Source organism: Balaenoptera borealis (assembly GCF_965194805.1).
Source record: "Balaenoptera borealis genome assembly, chromosome: 19".
NCBI lineage: Eukaryota > Metazoa > Chordata > Mammalia > Artiodactyla > Balaenopteridae > Balaenoptera > Balaenoptera borealis.
The window spans coordinates 57,943,437-57,966,857 of record NC_138878.1 but is presented as its reverse complement, the minus strand read 5'-3'; the positions used below and the strand labels follow the sequence as shown (position 1 = coordinate 57,966,857).

At 45.3% G+C, this 23,421-nt stretch overlaps 1 protein-coding gene across 1 annotated transcript; it reads right to left on the bottom strand.

The window, feature by feature from the left end:
* Positions 1-5,399: 5,399 nt before the first annotated feature.
* On the bottom strand, positions 5,400-9,686 carry TEX101 (testis expressed 101). The gene is made up of 4 exons (XM_082369706.1): positions 8,736-9,686; positions 8,408-8,593; positions 6,846-6,974; positions 5,400-6,685 (listed from the first exon to the last, which is right to left on the bottom strand). Exons 1-4 carry the CDS (start codon positions 8,989-8,991, stop codon positions 6,465-6,467), a joined length of 792 nt encoding a protein of 263 aa, XP_082225832.1. The 5' UTR covers positions 8,992-9,686; the 3' UTR covers positions 5,400-6,464.
* Between the last annotated feature and the right edge of the window lie 13,735 nt (positions 9,687-23,421).

The following is a 23,421-nucleotide window of genomic DNA, read 5'->3' as shown; positions in this document are numbered from 1 at the left end:
GAAGATCCCACATGCCGCAGAGCAACTAAGCCCGTGCACCACAACTACTGAGCCTGTGCTCTAGAGCCCACAAGCCACAACTACTGAGCCTGCGAGCCACAACTACTGAAGCCTGCATGCCTAGAGCCCGTGCTCCGCAACAAGAGAAGCCACCGCAATGAGAAGCCCATGCACCGCAATGAAGAGTAGCCCCCGCTCGCCGCAACTAGAGAAAGCCTGCACACAATGAAGACCCAATGCTGCCAAAAATAAATAAAAATAAAAATAAATAAATTTATTTTTAAAAACCACACATATTGAGATTTTGATTTTGGCTTAGGATGTGGGAGAACATGGAAGACCTTAACTTCTGCAATAACACCAAGAAATATCTGGACATTATAAAATGTCACACATTGGAAAATTAAAGAGAAATGGAAAGGGAATTCCCTCGCGGTCCAGTGGTTAGGACTCTGCACTTCCACTATAGGGGGCACGAGTTTGATCCCTGGTCAGGGAACAAAGATCCTACAAGCCTCAGGGTGTGGCAAAACGAACAAATAAACAAACAAACCCCCCAAAAACAGAGAAATGGAAATGGATACAAGAGAGCCCCGCTGGTTACCATAGAAGGGAGCCCTTCATAGGTGACTGGCAAGCCATGGCAGCTTCCTGAGGCAAATCCTGGGTCAGGGAGTTGGGAGGTGGAGGAGGATATCTGTCAAAGACAGAGAGATTTTACTGTGTCCACAAGAAGCCAGTTGATTTACTGGTGACAGCAGGAACAGATGGGATGGTTTGGAGTCTGGCAGGCCACCAAACACAAAATTAGTTTTCTCAGTATAATAATTCTCTCCTCCACCTCTACTCCAATTTTATCAAGAAAAGGTAATTTAAGGTAATACTGAAAAACAGAAAAAGTGTTAATCAGTTTGTGCTTTTTTTTTTACAGCTTCATTGAGGTATAATTGACATATAGTACACTGCACATATTTAAAGGGTACAATTTGATGATTTTTGACATATGTGACCACCCCAGAAACCTCACCATTACCACAGTCAAGATAATGAATGTATCCATCACTCCAAAAGTTTCTTTGTTCTCCTTTGTAATCTATTCCCCCCTACTTCTCCATTCTAGATAACCACAGATCTGCTTTCTGTCACTGTAGATTTAACTTTCATTCTCTGAAGTTTAATATAAGTGCAGTCATACAGTATGGACTCCTTTTTGTCTAGCTTCTTTCATTCAGGATAATTATTTTAAGATTCATCCACGTGGCTGTATGCATCAATAGTTCATTCCTTTTTTTTTTTTTAATTATTATTATTTATTTATTATTTATTTTTGGCTCTGTTGGGTCTTTGTTTCTGTGCGAGGGCTTTCTCTAGTCGCGGCAAGCGGGGGCCACTCTTCATCTCGATGCGCAGGCTTCTCACTATCGTGGCCTCTCTTGTTGCGGAGCACAGGCTCCAGACGCGCAGGCTCAGTAGTTGTGGCTCACGGGCCTAGTTGCTCCGCGGCATGTGGGATCTTCCCAGACCAGGGCTCGAACCCGTGTCCCCTGCATTGGCAAGCGGATTCTCAACCCCTGCTCCACCAGGGAAGCCCCCATTCCTTTTTTTACTGAGTAGTTTTACATCATGAAGACATGTCATAATTTATTTTTACACTGTTGATGGGCATTTGAGTTGTTTCCAGTTTTTGGCTATTATAAATAAAGCTGTTATGAATATTTGTATAAAAATCTTTGTATGGACATATGCTTTTGTTTCTTTTGGGTAGTACCTGGGAAAGGAATGGCAGAATCCTATGCCAAGTGTATGTTTAATTTTTTAAGAAATTTCCTAACACTGGGAACAAAGCAAAGTGTCCACTCTCACTACTTTTATTCGTTGTACTAGAAGTCCTAACCACTACAATAAGAAAAGAAAAGAAATAAAAGGTCGACATGCTGGAAAGAAAAAAAAAAACTGTCCCTATTTGCACATGACATGATTGTCTACTTAGAAAATCTCATGGAGCCCACAAAAAAGCTCCTAGAACTAATAAATGAGTTTAGCCAGATTCAACACACAAAAATCAATTGCACTTATTTTCTATACCAGCAATGAAAAATTGAAAACTGAAATTTAAAAGTATCATTTACAATAGCCCCATAAAGGTGAAATAACTATGACTCTAACAACAGATGTTCAGGACCTGTATCCTGAAAACTGCAAAACTAGAATTCTCATCCATTGCTAGTGGGAATAAGAAAATGATACAAGCACTCTGGAAAACAGTTTCTCAGTTTCTTGTAAAGTTAAACACACTCTCGCCATATGACCCAGCAATCCTACTCCTAAGTATTTACCCTAGAGAAATACAATTTTATGTTTACATAAAAACTTGTACCCAAATGTTTACAGCAAACACTTGTACACAAATGTTTACTTTATAACTGCCCCAAACTAGAAACAACCCAGACGTCTTCAATGAGTTAATGGATAAACAAACAGTGGTATGTCCATACAATATAATAATATTTCTCAATTAAAAGGAACAGCTGTTGATATACACAACATGGATGAATCTCAGAGCCATCATGCTGAGTGAAAGTAGTTGGTTTCAAAAAGTTTCATTCTGTATGATTCCATTTCTATGACTTTTTTTGGAAAGACAAATCTATAGTGATCAGAGAACAGATCAGTGGTTGTCAAGGACTTGGATGAGGGAGGATGTGATTACAAAGGAGTAGAACAAGAGAGTTTTTGAGATGAAGAAACTGTTCTGTATTCTGACTGTAGCGTTGTTCAATTAATTAATTAATTAATTTTTTTGGCCATGCCAAAATTGTTTTTGGCCGCACGTGGCTTGCAGGATCTCAGTTCCTCGACCAGGGATTGAACTCGGCCACGGCACTGAAGGCCCCGAATTCTAACCACTAGGCCACCAGGGAACTCTGTGCCTTGTTTAATTTATACAAGTGATATTTCGCTGCAAAGGAAATTTCTTACTTTTTATAAAAACATAATGCAGGGCTTCCCTGATGGCGCAGTGGTTAAGAATCCGCCTGCCAATGCAGGGGACGCGGGTTCAAGCCCTGGTCCGGGAAGATCCCACAAGCCGCGGAGCAACTAAGCCCATGTGCCACAACTACTGAGCCCACGTGCCACAACTACTGAAGCCTACGCGCCTAGAGCCCGTGCTCCACAACAAGAGAAGCCACTGCAATGAGAAGCCCATGTACCGCAACGAAGAATAGCCCCTGCTCGCCGCAACTAGACAAAGCCCGCGTGCAGCAATGAAGACCCAATGCAGCCAAAATAAATAAATAAACAAAAAAACCAAAAAAACCTCATCTCCCACTCTGACATCGCTGCCCCAAACGAGGATGTGCCCACCTGGCCACTATAACATCGTTGACAAAAGAGAAGAATTTTCAGATTCTTACTTTCTGCAGTGCCCATCCTTCTTAGACTTCTACCTCTTTTCTTGTCTACTCTCTAGAGCTTACTTTTTTTTTTCACATCAGCATCAAGTTTCAGGTAATTGGCTGCAGTTGATGGTGGTTAGTTTTGTTGTTGGAGAGGGGTGTGTGTGCATGTGTAGTGGAGTTTGGGTCACTTCAATAAGCAGAAGACTCATAACCTCAAGTTGCCAGTCACATCTTATGGGTGCTGTTAAGTTGTAAAGCTGTTGGAAATAATGCCTGTCCCTGAAGTGCTGCTACCTTGACAGGGGAGATTATACATTGTGTGGGAAACTGTAAAATATTGAAGGAAGGCTGGCAGATGTGCTGGGGCTATGCTGAGGGAGATCAGTGGGTGCCAGAGAAGTCCGGAAAGGTCTGCTGGAGTTGGCAGTGAGATGTCTAGTGAGATGTCTAGTGGGGCCCTCTGGGGTGGGTAGGTGGGAAGAGGAAATGGAATTTCAGGGAGGAAAGGACATGAACACAGCCCTGGAGGGAGCAATGAATATCATGTGTGATGATGGAGACTAAATCCGGGTGGGTGAAGCACATGTACGGCAGGGTGATATTATGCTATTACTGTTATCTCCCCACGCCCCCATTCTTTGTACTAATTCTCTTGCCCCTTCTCCTCCAGTCAGTCAGTAGGCCTATTACCCTAGAAATGCAAAGAGCCAGAAATACCTTCATGTTCAGCCCTGAAATTTCAGAGTAGGCTATGTAAATTGAAGTTGATGTAATTCCAAAGGCCCAACTTTTGACTTTTAGACTTGGAATTTTTAAGTTTCAGTCTAAGAATGAAGGCTTTATGGCATGATTGTTTTGTTTGTTGTGGGATCTCAGTTCCCTGACCAGGGATTGAACCCCAGCCCTGGGCCCTTGGCATTGAGAGTGCAGAGTCCCAATCACTGGACCACCAGGGAATTCCTATGGCATGATTGTTGGGGAAAAAAAAAGTAGATTTGAGAAGAATGTGTGATAGTGGTCTGTGTATGCTGGGTGATAAATTGCAGGGTCTAGGCCGCATCTCGTTCTCAAGTACCTTGGGAGAAAGCAAGTCTCTATGAAAGGATCTTCTCTCCAGATCTTCAGGAATTTCATCACCTATATGGGATTCCTAGGCTGCTTTAGATTATTTGAGAGCAGTTGGAAGAGGCCCCGAAGTCGCTAAGAGGGATGGCAGAGCTTAACAGGGCCTGCGTGGAGCCCATGAATCCCCAGACAGGGTTGAAGATTTCCCAGTGGAAGCCAGCAGGAATGGAAGCTGAGAACCATGCATCAGTAAGAACCTGGACATGAGCAGCATGAGAGGTGAGAACTAGACAGTCACCTCCTGCCCACCAGCACTATAGCAAAGCCCTGGGTGAGGAGAGTGGAAAGGAAAACAAGCCCTGAATTGACTGAACTTAGATCTGAAATGACTGAGAAAACCCTGACATGACCGAGTTTACTCAGACTGGTTAAGTTTCTACCTACCACTAGGTAGAATGGGGGATTGTTATAAACAAAATTATCATAAAAAGAAATAATATATTTAAAAACAAAATTATCATAAAAAGAAATAATATATTTAAATAGTTTATATTATATATTTAAAAATTAAGAAAGTTGGCACACTTGAGTTTGTGGACTGAGAAATTTGTACATGCTGCATAAAGCTCTCTGGCATATGATAGATATAATTTTAAAAATACCAAAACAATTCACAGGCCAAATTTTTGAAAATTGTGGCTCTCCTCCATTTACTCAGGAGTGTCTTCTGCAACTGTCTTCAGTGCCATTAAGAAGCCAGTGTCCTATGGGAAACAGCTACTTGGCTTTTTCGGTTCGTTTTTTGTTTTTGATTTTGTGTTTTACCCCAAATAGTACTTACCAGTCAAGGCTCTGAATGCTTGTAATTTCCCAAATTTATATGTCCCCTCATTAAGTTAAAGTTTTATTTGTTGGTGTTTCCCTCTTTAGAGAGATTCACCAAACTGACACAATGGAGAACTGGATGCCTGGGAACAAAGATAACGTAGTAGCTGGAGTGGGCCTTTAACTCAAATAGTAAGAACTAGAGAACTTTCTAGAAGGAACTTGGCTGGACTATACTATGATCAGACTCCCCTGTCCTTTGTGGGAGGGGTCAACAGTTTGTATTAAAAGTCTCTCCTCCCACTCCCAGTGCAGTTTATTGTATGTCAATTAAGCCTCAATAAGGCTGTTTTTTAAAAAAATGAAAGAAAGTCTGTTCCCCTTTACTCTACCTTTTACTTTGCTCTATACAGCTGCTATATCACTGGAGTCTTTTACAATAACATAGGCTTTATGTATTCTTGAGTAATAAGTTAAATAAATAAGCATAAGAATGTGAAAAAAGAATCTCCCCACCCAATAGTTTTACACCAACATTCATCAGACCCTACTGAGCCCCAGGTCCCTCCTAAGTTCCTTCTGTCCACTGAGGAGGCATTAAGTAGTCAGCAGAGATGGGAAGGAATGATGTAAATTGGGCAAGGGACAAACAGGATAGAGGGAGATGGGGCCACTATAATTGAAGAATTTAGAGTCTGATTTTTCTCATTCTGCCCCACCTCCCAGGGAAATATTAGAACCCCAAAGCAGGTGATGTTGGCCTTACAACTGGGTTGGGAGCGTTCTGGAGGAGGACAACATTAGCCTCTTGTCCAGCTAGCAAGAGAAGGACACCTATTAGAGTGAAAGGAAAACAAGACTTTAGGTCAAAACATCAGAGTTCTGGTCCTGACTCTGCCCATAGCTATGTAAGTGTGAGAAATTCCTTAAAGTTTTCAAGATCTTTGATTCCCTTTCTGCAAAATGTGTAGATTGGAGAAGATGAATTTTAAGGGCCCTTTTAGCTCAATAATGCCACTTCTAGTTTTGAGGCATACACAGATCACAGCAGAAACTTTATTAGAAATGTCAAATACATCCACTGGAACTGTTCTTCAAACTTCCACCTGCTCCTCAACTTGCTGATGACCACTCAAAAGAGATGTCCAGTGACCCGGGACCAGAAGCACCTACTCAACGGACAAGCGGTTGCAGCAACAGCGGCAGCAGTAGCTCTAACCTCCAAGCTGAAGTGTGAAGCCATGTGGCCCCACTTTCAACCTTTCGGGGAGAGACAGACCTGAGTGGACACGTTTCCTTCACCCACAGGGGCCCTATTGTAAAGATCCCAGACATCAGCCTGCAACCATCTGCGGATGTACAGCCTTTGATCTCCAAAGGTGCGCTGAGGTCTCCTGTGGAACAAGGAAGGATGGGGAGACACATAGATGTTTTAGGAAATCAGAGAGGAGTCCAGTCCTCCCTCATTCCTGGAACCCTGAGTGTCAGAACCTCTTGGGCTACACTCAGATGTCTGGTTTTCCAGCCTCTGAAACCATCAGATGTTCAGTTTACCTCCAGTGACCTGAAGTTTTCCTTGATAGCATCGATTTGTATCGTTGGGGCAGGGAAGAGAAGGAGCATTCAAACAGGACCCCAAAGCCAGACAGGTTGGGCAGCGGAGGGCTGTTGACTCTCTGGGAGCTGAAGGGGGAGAGAGAGGGACAAGTAAGGGCGCGTCCCGCCTCTCGAGTTGCCTCCCCTTGCTGCCTTCTCTTCCTCAAGTCTTTCCTGCTGATGCCTCTCTACTCAAGGACTATTACTACCACCTCCCCACCCCTCTCCGACTGATCTCTGTGCTGTCAGAACCCCATCCAACATGACTTCCAAACTCTGTGCTCAGGTGTGGAGATACAGATATAAAAAGGACACAGTTCCTGCCATCTAGGATCACTGCCTTGCAGGAGACAGACATGTAAGTAATTAACTACCATACTGAATTGTAGGCATTGTGTCCAAGGTCTAGTGGCAAAGAAATGGAGGAGGACCTAAGTACCTAAAATAATTTGGTTACGTATTTTCCCAGAGCAGACGCCTGAGTCGAGATGGAGGAAGAACAGAGATTAGCTATGTGGAAATGGGGGAGGGGGAGAGGGGGAGGGGAGCAAGGGAAACAGCGAGGACAGAGGGCTGGAGGTGTGAGGCGGCTTGGTGGATGGAGAATTGTGCGAAACTGTGGTGTTGATACGCAGCTGGTAGGCACAGGTGGGACTGGACTGTTTTTTATAGCCAGCGTCTATTCTGATTGGTCAGTACCATCTCCACTGTTAAATATTTTGAATCCTAGCCCCAACCAGAATACAATAAATGAGAGAAGGAAGAGAAGGAAATGAGCTGAAAAGATAGGCGGGGCCAGATTTCTATAGGCCTTGAGGACCAACGGGGGAACTGGGCTGTGGCCATGCGGCAAGGGGGAAGCAATGCTTGTTAGATTGATGATACCGCCACCCTGCTCAGAAACCTCCACTGACACTGTATTGCTTAATGAACCCCATTTACACTCCAGCCTTCACTGATGTCCCTCTGCTCAGAGCAGTGTTTCCAGACCTCGAGGAAACAATTCAGAAAAAGAAAGAAAAGGGGGCTTCCCTGGTGGCGCAGTGGTTGGGAGTCTGCCTGCCAATGCAGGGGACACGGGTTTGAGCCCTGGTCTGGGAGGATCCCACATGCCGCAGAGCAACTGGGCCCGTGAGCCACAATTACTGAGCCTGCGCGTCTGGAGCCTGTGCTCCGCAACAAGAGAGGCCGCGATAGTGAGAGGCCCGTGCACCACGATGAAGAGTGGCCCCCGCTTGCTGCAGCTGGGGGAAGCCCTCGCACAGAAACGAGGACCCAACACAGCCAAAAATAAATAAATAAATAAAATAGGTTGCAGTTTCTTTAAAAAATAATAATAATGAAATAAAAAAATTAAAAAAAACAAAAAGAAAAAGAAAGACAAGCCAAAGGTCTGAGGTCCTTTTGTGTATGGCCCACTTGGACCTAAGCTGAGTAAGAACACAAACAAGGAAGACCTCCCGTTTTTTCAGGGGTGTATAGAGCTTCTCTCAGCACCCATCTCTCCCCTCCCAGGGTACCATCAATCTCTTCTGTCCTCCATAACTCATATAAGTCCTCTTTGTTGTTGCAGAAGGAATCTTCACAGTAGTTACTGTAGGAGATTGCGACTAGGCCAGGGGCTGGCGTGTGCTGGATAAACGTTATTGCCGGTGCCCCGTCTGAGCTGCAGCTCTTAGTGGCCAAAATTGCTGTCTTGGTCCCTGCTGTGAGACAAGAGGGGAAGAAAGTGGATGGGGGGCGGGGCCTAACGTTTGGCCTGGGGAGGGGGGAACCGCACTAACATGGACATAATCCCCTTCCTCCCTGCCCCGTCCCGCCAGCCCAATTGCCTCTTTCTCATTTTACCAGCTTTAATCATCAGCACGGTTTCCTGGCACAATGCCCCATTGTCACAAGTCTCAACTTTGTCTGTGGTCCAGTTAAATGTCTCTACTGGATCCGCTTCTAAACCCACGAATGTACTCTTTTGACAACGCAGTTTTTGTGCCACTGGGGAGAAAATGAGATAAAGATAAGCGCTTGCCCTTCTCCGTGGGGCCCCAAACCACTCCTTTTTCACCAGAAATCCATCCTCCGTGTCCCAGCCGCTCTCCCCCCACATCCCCAATACATACAGATCAAGGTCGGAGCTCCTAGGAGAAAGAGGAACAGTAAAACCTGGAAACGACAGGCTCCCATGGCTTCTTTTAGAGACGTTTGGAAGAACTGATCAGGTCTGTGATTTGATGGAGAAGAAGCTTTTCAACCACATGGAACGAGATTAGATCTAAGTTCTGGCAACAAGTGCTGACTTCAGGGCAGAGTTTACGGGTATATAAAACGATGATCTCTAAAGTCAGTCTGTCCCGATCTAGCTTGTGAGTTTGGGCAAGTTAACTAGTTAACAAGCCTCAGTTTCCCTAGCTGTACTTGTCAGACTCAGCCACCTATACCAAGCTCAACAGCCCCCTACCCTCCAATCTCTGGATCCGTAATCTGGCCCAGAGGCCCCTTCTACCTCAGACTCCGGAGTCCAGGTTCAAACCTACACTCTTTCGAGGCGCAAGAACCTCAGTCCCCAGCCCCAACTTCATCCGAACCCAGGATTCTGAGATCTCAGCCCTGTCCTACCTAGGGATCCAGGAGTTTGGGTTCAGTCACCTTTTCTGTCAGGACGCATGATTCTGGGGACCCAGCCTCTCCCCCTCTCCGACCCAAGAGCGCAGGGCCCCGGCCCTCGCCCCCCTCAGCTCCAGGAGTCCCGCACGCCCCGCCCCGCCCCCCGCCTTCTCTTTCCTCAGGACCCAGGAATCTGGGCCCCCAGACACCCTTTTACTCTTTAAGGGACCAGAATTCCTCCTGGCTTCTATATGATCTCACAAGAATCTCCTTGTGCCGAAGAAACGCCCTGGAACGCTCCACTCGCCCAGCCGGGCCTTCTCCTTCTGGTCGCTCCGAGGCACGGAAGGCGGGGCCTGCTTCACGGGACAGATCACTCGAAGCCCCGTTGGTTGATACGAAAGCATCTGATGAGCTCATTGGATGAGCCTGGAGGAACGCCACACCCCATTGGCCTATCCCTGGCTGCCTTGCCAGGTACGCATGCGCAGGACGCCGAGGGGCCGGCAAGCCGGCGGACCTAGAGCTCGCTGGTCTTTGCCGCGCTAGGTCGGCAGTGCGGGGCGGGCGGTGCATCACCAAATGGCCTTGCTTACACTTTTCTCTCTTTGGGTTATGGAGTCCTTACTTCTCCAGCCACACTAGGAAGTTAAACCCTTGGCTTTCACCCACTGAACTTTTCTCCCTGTCCAAATTGCCTCGCATGTTTCCAGCCTGGCCCCTGCCCCAGCACCCATCCAGTGGCCATAGCCGCTGGGAGTCAACTTGGCCTTCTCACCCATCGCTTGCAGTGGTCCCTGCTCAGCCCACACCTCATGATCTGAACACGTCATGGCACCAGCCTCCTCCGTGACCTTCTGGAAGGCTGAATAGGGTAATGCGGGCTTCAGTGTTACTTCCGGCACCCCTGAATGACAGATTGCCATCGTATCTAACCCACGTGTGTCAGTATCATGAACACGTTGTGTCATTCAGATTTCTTGTTCATGGCTGGAATATCCTATTTCATATGTATATACATATATATACATATATATACACATATATATGTGTATATATATGTATATATATATATATATAAGCTTTCTGATGTAACATGAAGTAGAGATGCCCTTTGTGTTCTTTCAGACTTGGTACTGTTTCTGTGAGTTCTATGGTATAAATGAATATTTATTTTTAATAGAGAAAAATGCCGCAATAAGAATGGTGTTGGTAAAACTCTAAATTTTATGTAAAAATATATTAAGAGTTTTCAATTGGGGACTGTTAATATTAAGAATATTATTATTAATATGGTTATTAACATAAATATTAGGAACAGTTCATATATACAGTAAGAGAGAGTTCTGGTCCCAAAGACCCTGTCTCTCAGGACCCAGGACTCTGAGCCACCCTCCCTTCTTCTTGGGACTCAGGCCTCTAGCACTCACCTCCTTTGAGCTGTAACAGTATGTGGTTTTCCTGGGTCATTGTGTACCTATAGGTGTGGTGCAAGGTCTCGGATCTTGGCCACAATTGCCAATGCAGGACTAATGGGTTAGGGGAAACTGGAGGGCAGAGAGGGTGGTTGGGAGCTGCACAGACACCTGCTTCAAGCTCCAGAATCTTGTCTCAGGGCCCTCATCCCTTCCCTATGCCTCTGACTGGCACTCACCCTTCCTCTTCTGTCCTAACCCCAAAGCTGGCTTCTAGCACCTGTAGTGAAGGTCATCTTAAATTATCTCTTGGCCTGTTAATTAGTTTGCTGAGGTTGCCGTAACTAAGTACCACAGATTGAGAGGCTGGAAGTCCAAAATAAAGGTACCAGCAGGGTTGGTTCCTCCTGAGGGCTGTGAGGGAAAGATCTCTTCCAGGCCTTTCTCCTTGGCTTGTAAATGGCTGTCTTCCTCTTGTGTGTTCACATCATCTTCCCTCTATGCATGTCTTTTTAAAAAATATTTATTTATTTATTTATTTACTTACTTATTTTATTTTTGGCTGCGTCAGGTCTTAGTAGTGGCGCCTGGGCTCTTCATTGCAGCCTGTGGGCTTCCCTTCTAGTTGTGGTGCTCGGGCTTAGTAGTTGCAGCTCTCTAGTTGTGGCATGTGGGCTCCAGAGCACGTGGGCTCTGTAGTTGTGGCACACAGGCCCTCTAGTTGTGGCTCACATGCTCAGTAGTTGCGGCGCATGGGCTTAGTTGCCCCATGGCATGTGGGATCTTAGTTCCCCTACCAGAGATGGAACCCACGTCCCCTGCACTGGAAGGTGGATTCTTAACCACTGGACCCCCAGGGAAGTCCCCTTCTATGCATGTCTGTGTCCAGATTTTCCCTTAGTATGAGGATACCAGTTGGATTAGGTCCCACCCTAATGTCCTTGTATTAACTTCATTACGCCTGTGAGGATCCTATTTCTAAATAAGGTCACTTTCTAAGGTAATGGAGGTTAGGGCTTCAACATGTGAATTTGGGGGCACTACCACCCATAACAGCCTGTTAGAGAGACTTGTGTTACAGGTGAAGCAGTGAGTGCTGAATAGCGCTCCAGGGGCATCCTGCTACCATTTTGTAATTTCTTCTGTGTTAACGTCATTCCTGATGCAGCCTTTGCTTCCCACAGAGGCTACCTTGATGGCTGGTGAAGGAGGGTGTGAAGATGCAAGACTGAGGGGGTATCCCTGGAGCGAGTCAGGGGCTCAGAGGCTCACTCAGGGATTCCAAATAGGCCAGAACAGTGAGCTGAATTCTGGGTTCCCTGTTAACAGAAGGTATATGTAGTGCATCCCAGTGGGTGAGTTTGTAGGGGAAACAGCCCTTTCTACCCAAGCCTACCCATCTGATTCTATTATGAGGAGAGTAAGGATCAGATATAGGTTCAATTCTTAGGGGGGATGTAGGATTTCTCCTGCCTTCAGGCTTGCCCTGTCTTTGACATCTTTGAGTGATTCCTCATCAAAGGATCTGGGAAGAAAGTGCCCCCTTTCTCAGCCTATGTCTGTCCCTCCAAGTCACAGGCTTGGGAAGATGATCACATTCTTAAGTCACACTCCAGGTGACCTGGCCATAGGGTCGCTCCATCTCAGGTTTAGAAGGAACCTTGGAAGTGTAACACCCCCTCCTCTATTCTTCACCCCATCTCTGTTTATACACCTGTAGGGGCCTTTCACCACCACCCCTGTGGGAGAAGTGGCTCTGCCGTTTTGGTTTGAGAGAAATCCCTGGATCTTTCTTAGCCTGAGCTGATCTCTTTTCCTTTCTGAGCCTCAGTTTCCTCATCTGGAAAATGAGAAGGTTAGTCTAGAGCAATGGTTGGCAAATTATTTGTGACATTATATGGAAAATAAAATGAAAACAAAATGAATCGAATGGCTAACGTATAGTGAGGACATCTTTTTTAAACACTAACAGGACCATCATTGTTCACCTGGATTATTGCAATACGTGCTGCCCTTGCCCCACTTCAGTCTATTCCCCTCTTGGTATCAGAGTGATCTGTTAAATATAAGTCAGATTGTGTCACATCTGTGTAAAGCCTTCCAGTGGATTCCCATTTTACCCCAAGAGAGAGTCTAAGTCCTTAAAATGGTCTATAATGCCCTACTCTGTCCCCATGTCCTGTTCTGCCCTCTCTCGCTCCTTCTGCACCCACACTGGCCTCCAGGCTGTTCCAGGAACACATGGCAGGCACACGCTGACCTCAGGGGCCTTTGCATATGCTCCTCCAGCTCTCTGAAACCATCCTCCTTACTCCCACCTCCTGCCTTCACTCATGTCTCTGTTATAACAGCACTCTTTGCTGACTCTTGTTCAGAAGGACAGCAGCTGTGTCAATCTCTGACCCCTTACTCTGCTTGAGTTTCTTCTGAGCACTTATCATTCCCTGACATATTATTTGTCTCTATTTATTTCTATGTTCAATGACTACTTTCCTCAACAAGAAGGTAAGCTCCACAAAGGCAGGGGGTTTGGTTTTGATTTGTTTATTCCCTGGTGTATCCCCAGCATCTACGACGGAGCCTGGTAATAGAAGGGGCTTGTTAAATAAATACACATCACATTGGGGAATGAGGCTCAAGGAGATGGTGACACTCAAAAGCTGGGACTAGCACCCATGTCTCCGATTCAGACACTAGGCTTTCAACTGCTGGGCTCTTCCGGACTGTGCCGACCCACCGTTCTCACTGGGACCACCACCCCTGATGGGGACAGTCAAGGCCACTCCTGTTTCAGCCCTTCAGTTCTACTTCAATATGGGCTCTTGCTGTGGCCTATTTTGAGCAATCTATGTGCTTGCACCCAGCCCTCTCTGACCCCCAGGCCTTCACAGGAGCTGTTCCGTCACCCGGGGATGCCCTTCTGTCCTCTACTTATTCCCTGACGTCGTGCGCTCCTCCCCCTCTGTCGCCTGGTCTTCCTGATGCTCAGTAAATATTTGCTAAACTGTTGATGTCCAGAGTCTTTTGTCTATGCCTTTGTATTAGGACTTTTTGCTTTACGGTACAACGGCTGTGTGTGTACTTGTGTGTCTGTGTGTTCATGTGAGTTTGTGTGTGCGCTTCTGTACATGTACATGTCCGTGTCTCTGTGTGCACGTGTGTGTGTCTGTGCATGTTTCTCTGTGTGTACATGCCTGTGTCTATGTGTATGTTATGTGTACATGTATGGCTGTATGTGTAGACCATGTCTGGGTGTACTTATATGTGTGTCTGGTTCCTTCCAACTGTGTCCGATCCATCCCTGTGAACCCAGCACATGATTACAGTGTAGGCATCCAGTAAATGCTTGCTACTATATAAAGCTCCTGTAAACATTCATATAAAAAGACCTTGTTTGGACATATATTCTCATTTTCTAGGGTAAATGTGGAACTGCTGGGGCATAGGGTAAGTGCATAGTAGGTTTTATAAGGAATTCCCAGACCTTCTGCCAAAGTGGTCCCACAGTTTTACATTCTCACCAACAATGTAGAAGTATTCCTGTTGCTCCACATTCTTGCTAACCCATGGTTTTGTCAGACTTTTAAATTTAACCATTCTAGAGGGTGTGTAGTAGTATCTCATTATGCTTTTAATTGGCATTTCTCTGATAATGAAAAATGTTGAGCAACTTTTCATGTGCTAATTAACTATTTGTATACCTTTATTAGCAAAGTGTCAGTTCAAATCACTGGCCCATTTAAAACTGGGTTATTTGGCATGAAAGGTTGCTCAACATCACTAATCATTAGGAAAATGCAAATCAAAACTACAATGAGGTATCACCTCACACCAGTCAGAATGGCCATCACCAAAAAATCTACAAACTATAAATGCTGGAGAGGGTGTGGAGAAAAGGGAACCCTCTTGCACTGTTGGTGGGAATGTAAATTGATACAGCCACTATGGAGAACAGTATGGAGGTTCCTTAAAAAACTAAAAATAGGGGCTTCCCTGGTGGCGCAGTGGTTAAGAATCCACCTGCCAATGCAGGGGACACAGGTTCAATCCCTGGTCTGGGAAGATCCCACATGCTGCGGAGCAACTAAGCCCGTGAGCCACAACTACTGAGCCTGCACTCAAGAGCCCGCGAGCCTCAACTACTGAAGCCCGCACGCCTAGAGCCCATGCTCTGCAACAAGAGAAGCCACAGCAATGAGAAGCCCATGCACCACAACGAAGAGTAGCCCCCACTCGACACAACTAGAGAAAGCCTGCGCGCAGCAACAAAGACCCAACTCAGCCAAAAATAAATAAATAAATTTATTAAAAAAAAAAAAAAAAACCTAAAAATAGAACTACCATATGACCCAGCAATCCCACTACTGGGCATATACCCTGAGAAAACCAGAATTCAAAAAGAGTCATGTACCACAGTGTTCACTGCAGCACTATTTACAATAGCCAGGACATGGAAGCAACCTAAGTGTCCATCGATAGATGAATGGATAAAGAAGATGTGGCACATATATACAATGCAATATTACTCAGCCATAAAAAGAAATGAAATTGAGTTATTTGTAGTGAGGTGGATGGACCTAGAATCTGTCATACAGAGTGAAGTAAGTCAGAAAGAGAAGAACAAATACCGTATGCTAACACATATATATGGAATCTAAAAAAAAAAAAAAGGCTCTGATGAACCTAGGGGCAGGACAGGAATAAAGGTACAGACATAGAGAATGGACTTGAGGACATGGGGAGGGGGAAGGGTAAGCTGGGACGAAGTGAGAGAGTAGCATTGACATATATATACTACCAAATGTAAAATAGATAGCTAGTGGGAAGCAACTGCATCTCACAGGGAGATCAGCTTGGTGCTTTGTGACCACCTAGACGGGTGGGATAGGGAGGGTGGGAGGGAGACGCAAGAGGGAGGGGATAGGGGGCTATATGTATACATATAGCTGATTCATTTTGTTTACAGCAGAAACTAACACAACACTGTAAAGCAATTATACTCCAATAAAGGTGTTAAAAAAAAAAACTGGGTTATTTGCCATCTTATTATTGCATTATAAGAGTGCTTCATGTTTTCAATATATGTGTTGCAAGTATTTTCTTTCAGTCTGGGACTTGTCTTTTTACTGTTAAGAAAATGGTATCTTTTGAAGAGAAGAAGTTTTTCATTTTGAGAAAGCCCAATTTATCAGTTTTTTTCATGATTCATGTTTTTTGGTGTTCAATATAAAAATTTCATTTACCCTAAGGTCACAAAAAATTTTTTTGCTATGTTTTTTTCTAGAAGATTTATCATTTTGCCTTTGCATTTAGGTTTATGATCCATTTTGAGTTCATTTTTGTGAATGGTGTGAGATAAGGATTGAGGTCCATTTTCTCCCTAAATCCACCAGTTCTAGAATCCTTTGTAGAAAAGATTGTCCTTTCTCATTAAATTACTTTCATACCCTTAGTTGAAAATCAGTTGATCATATGCATATACATTTCTGGACTCTACTCTGTTCTATTTAACATATACATCTAGATAATACCACACTCTGTTGATCACTGTATTTTTTAAAATTAATTAGTTAATTTCTTTGTTTATTTTTGGCTGTGTTCGGTCTTTGTTGCTGCGCCCGGGCTTTCTCTAGTTGCGGTGAGCAGGGGCTACATTTTGTTGCAGTGTGCATGCTTCTCATTGTGGTGGCTTCTCTTGTTGCGGAGCGTGGGCTCTAGGGCATGCGGGCTTCAGTAGTTGTGGCACGTGGGCTCAGTAGTTGTGGCGCACGGGCTTAGTTGCTCCGCGGCATGTGGGATCTTCCCGGACCAGGGCTCGAACCCGTGTCCCCTGCACTGGCCGGCAGATTCTTAACCCCTGAGCCACCAGGGAAGTCCCAGATCACTGTATTTTTGTAGTAGCCTTAAAATCAGATAGTGTAAATCCTCCAACTTTCTTCTACTTTTGTAAAACTGTCTTAGCTATTATAGGGCCTTTTCACTTCATTATAAATTTTAGAATCAGCTTGTCAGCCACTGCAAAAGGCTTGCTAAACTTTTTATTGGAATTGGAATTTTATTTTAATTGATTTGAATTGCATTGAATGTGTACATCAATGTGGCAGAATTGATATATTCACAATATTGAGTCCTCCAATCCATGAACATGATATCTCTTTCCACTTATTTAAGACTTCTTTCACTTCTGTTAGCTATACTCACTAGATTTTAGTGTAAAAGTCTTCCACATATTTTGTTAAATTTATTATTTGATATTTTATGTGTGTAGATGCCTTTGCAAGTGGTATTTTTAAATATTTCACTTTCCAGTTGTTCATTGCTAATATATAGGAATATTTAAGAGTATAGAATAGAGAATAATATAGAATAGTTAAGCTTTCTTAACATGGGTATAGAATAGACTTTACTCTAGGGCTGGTTTAGCTCTACTCATAAATTATAACTTTTCTGGGGTCTCCACTGAATGTCCTATGTGTTCAACAAGGTCTCTCTGCCTGACTTATTGAAATTGGAATGTTTTCTCTTTCTGTGTGAGCTTTGGATACTGTCCCATATATAGCCCCCTGGAAGGTTATTTTAAGTTTGTTTGCACGCAAACTCACAAGCTTAAATAAAGGGTTTTTTTCTCTATTCTAAATTGCCTGTATCTGCTCACTTAGCCCTGGTCAGGGAGACATGGCATTTTTATTTGTGTGTTTTAAATTAATTTTTGACATTGTGAAGATGGCCCTAACCCACCTCTAAATAAAGTAACCCTAAGCGGGCATTTTAACGAGAGTTAGTGTGGGTTTAAAATGTTAATTATTGATGTAAATAAAGTAAATCTTTCTTTGGGTTCAGTTTTTAAAGCCATCAGTAACTCAGTAGAGATTCTTAATAGTGACAATGACAAAGAGGTGAAAGGGGAGTCAATGAATTCATTCACCTTTGCCCTCAAGTAATTAAGATCCCAAAGTGGTCAGAGGTTCTTTGACTGAGTGAAGTGTTCTCAGGTCCCTGAAACTCAGGGAGCCGAAGAGAATTCTACAAAATGCCAGGCCTCTGTGTCAAGAGACAGCTACAGAAAATAGGACCACCTCTTCCTCTGAAAATCTGTTATAGTTAGTGTATGGGGTAGGTTGTTTAATGGCTACAAATTCCTCCCATCCCTTTGTAATGTGTCTTTGCTGCTCTTCCCATCCAAAGGCAGAGTCTTGTTTCTCCATCCCTTAAAGCTAGGTGTGGCCATGTGACTTGTTTTGGCCAATGGGACATTAGCAAACACGAAGCACTTGCACATTGGGGTTTCCCCTATTTTGCTGCCTGGAGACCATCACTTAAAGAAACCGGGATTAACATTGAGCATGAGAAACCACATAGAGAGGCCCAGCTCACAACCAGCACCAACTGTCAGACGTGTGAGTGATGCCATCTTAGACCCTCCAGCCTCAATCAAATTGTCAGACAAATGCAGACACATGAGCATCTCCAAGTGAGACCAGCAGAAGAACCACACGCTGAGCCCAGTCTACTTGATGACCCATAGAATTGTGAACAGATCAAATGGCTGTTGTTTTAAGTGACCATTTGGGATGGTTTGGAAGGCATCAGTAGATAACTAACATAATATGTTGTCGCAAACCCAAGTACCCATTCGTGGCTAGACCTGCGGAAAGTAGTGTTAAAGAAAAATCTCAGGCGTGAGGTGTGACCACTGAATGTTATTCTTGCTAGCGAGGCCGAGCTATTGGACAGGTTGGGTAGAAGTCAAATAGAATGGTTTAAAAGGAAGTACAAGTAGGCGCTTCTATTCAATTTAAGCCTAAATTTGGCATTAAAAATTACCAATTGGTTCTTGGCTGGGGTCATAACGTAAATTTGAGTTTCCTAATTAATCTTTCTCATTGGAAAGTTTTTAAGAGGTACAGGGGATTCCCTGGTGGTCCAGTGGTTAGGGCTAGGTGCTTTCACTGCTGAGGACCTGGGTTTGATCCCTGGAGGGGGAACTAAGATCCCGCAAGCCTCGCCCGTTTGGCCAAAAAAAAAAGGTACAAAAAGTCAGACCAAATATATGCCTCTGGTCACCTGAGTTTTACAGTTGTCTCATCTGATTGGTCACTGGCTGGTGCACATCATAGGAAAATTTTGTCTTTTGTATACCTGGCTCCAGTTTCTTATTTTGTATTAGCTTTCAGTGGCCTGCACCCATTGCTTTTTCTTTTACCACTGTTCTTCCACCAGGAGAATCCAGCCTTCTTGTATCTTGGGAATTGTAAGTGTTGGTCATCTTGGGTGACTTCTCGAGCCATAATAGGGAGACCCACAGTGCCGATGGCGTCAATGCTCACACACCACACACCTTGGATACTGAGGTGCACATGCTTTTGGCAGTGACCAAACTTGGTCCCCTACTCACACACCCAGAGGTGAGGGCACCCTGACAGGTTCAGAGCTGGAAGGGAGGATAAGAATCTATTCTTTAAGAATCGAGAGCTCAGGGGACCCTTGAGGGCTCTCAGGGCAGGGTATGGCCAAGCCCACGTGTGCATACTCCCTGGCTCTCTCGGCGGTGTGCGCAGTGCTGTGCTGGGACTAACTCCACCCAGTTCATGAGAGCCAATGTTGACATTTTCAGGAATTTTGCAAGCCAGTTGCTAAACACAGCCACTATTAAAAATTAAATCATGTCAACTTACAACTAAATTATATTAAAACAAAGGTAACAAATACTCAAAAATCATCACTTCCTAAATTATCTTTCTACATTTCACTATTACCTATGTTCTTGAGGCTATTTATAGATATTGTATTTGTATAGTAGAAATAATGGTTGTGCATGGGCATTTCTTCCCAACTCCATGGGACAGGGACATCGTGGTAGCTTGAAATCAGCCACAGTGGGAGTATTTATACTATGGGCATTGGCAAATGCTACAGATCATAGCTTTTATTTCTCCCTTCAGGGAAGCAGTTGTTCAACGTTTACCAGCACACCAGGAGTGTGCATGGCCTTGTGTTCAAGTGTAGATTTATGTAGAAGGGAGCTCTCTCCCCATGTTTCAGTATTGAGCCTTTTCATACCAGTTATACATCTATGAAGTGCATGGCACCCCCTAGATGTAGAGCATTTGTGCAATGCACAACATGACCTGTGCAATGGTCATGGTGGTCCTGACTCTTTGTTATATGTTGTCACAGTGATATGTTTAAAGTACATGAGGGAGTTCCCTGGTGGCCTAGTGGTTAGGATTCTGGGCTTTCACTGCTGGGCCCAGGTTCAATATCTGGTCAGGGAATTAAGATCTCGCTTCACACCACCACTCACTGCTGCCTCCCCGAGATCATGGATGCCAGTTTCTTTTATAGAATCAAAGAGGGAAGTAAAGTGAAAAGGCAGAATAGAGAGGGAGAGGCGGGGAGGAAATAAAGTAAAAAGGGCCATCAGTCTTGCAAAACATCTCCTGGAATGGCTATCCTTGGGGAGGGGATGTGTTAATTTCTTCTTTCTGGCAGCCATTTACAGGTGGGTAGGGTTCCCTGAGGCAGGCCATTATGTATGATTATAATAACAAAAGCAAGGAAAAGCAAAGGCTAAAGTCAAAGAAACAGATCTAACTTGGAGTCAAAATTGGCTCTTCCCTGTTACAAGATTATCACTGGTGGTAACAGTGAAAGAAGTGCAGGTGGAAAGCAAGGTACTGGGAGTCGATGTGGGTGTGGCACTTTGTTACTACGGCAGCAGTGGTGCCTCGGTTGATTGTGGCGTCAGCTGGTTTCTACGGATGACCCTAGAGAGCAAACGTGGGGAAAAGGAGCAACTGAAAGGTGAGACTGTCCAAACGGAAATGTGATGGACAATCAGAAAGCTCCCTTAGCAGAGCGTCCCTTGTTTCCTGTAGTCACAGGGCACATATGGCTGAGGACGAAGCCCAAAGTCTGAGTGAAAGTGTTACAGAGTTGCACTGCCAGGTAAATGTTCAACCCTGCCACTTTGTACTAAGGAAAAAAGGCACTGGGGGAGAAGAGCGTGTGACCCTCATACATGGGACAGAGTCCCCTTACAGGGGACTGCTTCTCCTCCAGACCCACAAGAGTGAATTTCCAATGTAGTCCAGAGAAGCACGGGGCTTGGTCCGGCATGGGCATGCATGCCACACACTGAGAGCGTTACAGGACCTCGCCAGTCTGCAGTGGCAGGAGTCCTGGTGCATGTGTATGAACAGACTCTGTGCCAGTTATCCATTTATTGCCTCTCAGCTCCAGATCCACTCTTCATTGCCCTGCTGGATCTTGCAAGCATTTTTCATCGTCTCCCTGGCACAATGTTAGGCTTTGCCAGTAGAGGGTGCTAAACGGACACTGCAGGAGGAAGAGCTTGTCTTCCAGCCCCAGGTATAGAGGTTGCTCCCTAGATCTGCTTGCTATTCTCTTATCTTTTAAAGTTCTCTTTACCCTTCTTTACCCCTTAGTAACCCATCCCCTCTTAATCCTCATCCCCAGTTACTAGTTAATGATTTTCTTTCTTTCTTGTTTTTTTTTTTTTCGGTCGCGCCGCGGGATCTTAGTTCCCCGACTGGGGACTGAACCCAGTGCCCCCTGCAGTGGAAGCACGGAGTCCTGACCCCCTGACCACTGGGCCGCCAGGGAATTCACTAATGATTCTTTATATTAACTGGGTTCGATCCCTGGTCGGGGAACTAAGATCCCGCATGCCACGTGGCCAAACAAAACACCCAAAAACCAAAAACCAAAACCAAAATACTTTCCCCTTTAAAATTGGTGTGTGGTTCCTGATGGCTGCCTGGACCCTGGCTGATACAGATTCTAAGGGTGTGAGACCAAATAGAACCAAGAGAAAGGCTTCATGGGGCCAAATTTTTTCACATGGGATACAGGATTGAAGGTGTTGGTTCAAGCATCTGGGAATATCATTTTGAGCCTGCTAGGTTAGTGAGTTACTCTCTGGACTCAGTGCTAGAACTTCTCCAGCGTATTGGAGAGAAACAGAGTCCCAAGTTTGGGGACCAGGGGAAGCTGGAAAAAGTCCATCTTGTGCAGCCTCCTTATCCTATCCCGTGGGAAGGCATTAAGAAATACACAGAGGAGGGGACATCAAGAGCGCTGTGGTGGCAGAAGAACCTCTGAGACAGAAGATGCCCTGTGGCCACAGGGTGGAGGATAAACTGTGCATCATCTACTCCCCACCCCATCACGCTGGTGTAAGTCCTAGGGGACTATAGGTCTGGGGCAGGTCTCAATATTCCTTCTAAACTGAGAGACAATTTGCTACACCTTGTGTGGCTCCCTTTACAAAAGAGATCAGTCCTTTAGGAGTTGGCTGGGGGGATGTAGCACATTTTGACATACTACTCCTACTCATTTGTGAGGGAACCCATAAGACTGCCAGTTTTGAGTGGATCCTAGAGCAGGAAAGGGCTCTGATGCAGGTTCAGACTGGAAACCTAGCTGCTCTGAACCTCGGGTCATCTGACCCAAGAGACCCAAGGTCCCTGAAAGTTTCTGTGACATAAAGAGATAATAGGGTAATCATAGTGCAGAACCTTGGGGTTTTGGAGCAAAGGTATGTCTTCTTCTGCAAATAACTATCCTCCATCTGGGAAACAGCTCCTGGCTTATTACTGGGGCCCAGTAAAGTTTGAATACCTGACCATGGGACACCAAGAGCATTGTGACCTGAACTGCACATCACACACTGGCTGCAGTCAAGCTACCGAACCATGACGTTGGGCACACACAGCAGCGTCTGCCATCCATGGAGAAGGGGTGCATGAGATCAGGGCACAGGTAGACGCCCCAGCAGGTGGCTCAGGCACCCAGGGCACCCGCTCCTCCTGCCTCTTCCTCCACCCACACTTATGAGCTCATGAGGATTCCCTGGGATCTGTTTACAGGGGGACTGAAGGCACAGACTAGGTGTATGCACAGATCTGGAGCGTGGGCTGGCACCAGGCAGAGGTGGGTAGCTGCTGTGTTAGCACTCGCACGTGTGGTCCTGAAGGAGTGATGTAGGGAAATCCTTCAGGCGGCAAAACTTCAGGGGTCCACTTTGTGGGAGGGAGAGGGGTCCTCAGGTCCACTTCTACATGGACCCCTGGTGAGCCACTTGGTCAAGGACTTGGTGAGAAGAAAGGTATCGAATGAAGACGGGGGGATATGTGTAAGGTCCTCTGGGGATGGGCACAGAGTGTGAAGATGTTCACGTCCCACACGAATGCCCACCAGAACCCGTGCCCTGAGCATGGGTACCCTTGGTATCCTGTGGACAGTGTCAGGCGGCTTCTCTCGCATCAGTGCTTGCACACGGGGCCCACGTGCAAAGTGGCCACGTGGGCGGTGGAGGCTCCACATGGTAACAACAAATGGGTTAACTCTCCCCAAGGTGACCTGGCTGTTGACTGTACTCAGTGCCCAAACCAACAGAGGCAGAGGCCAACTCTAAGCCTGTTATGGCGTCTTTCTACAGCAGGACTACCCAGGACACACCCCACCCTCGAGGGGACTGAGCTTCCCCCCCACAG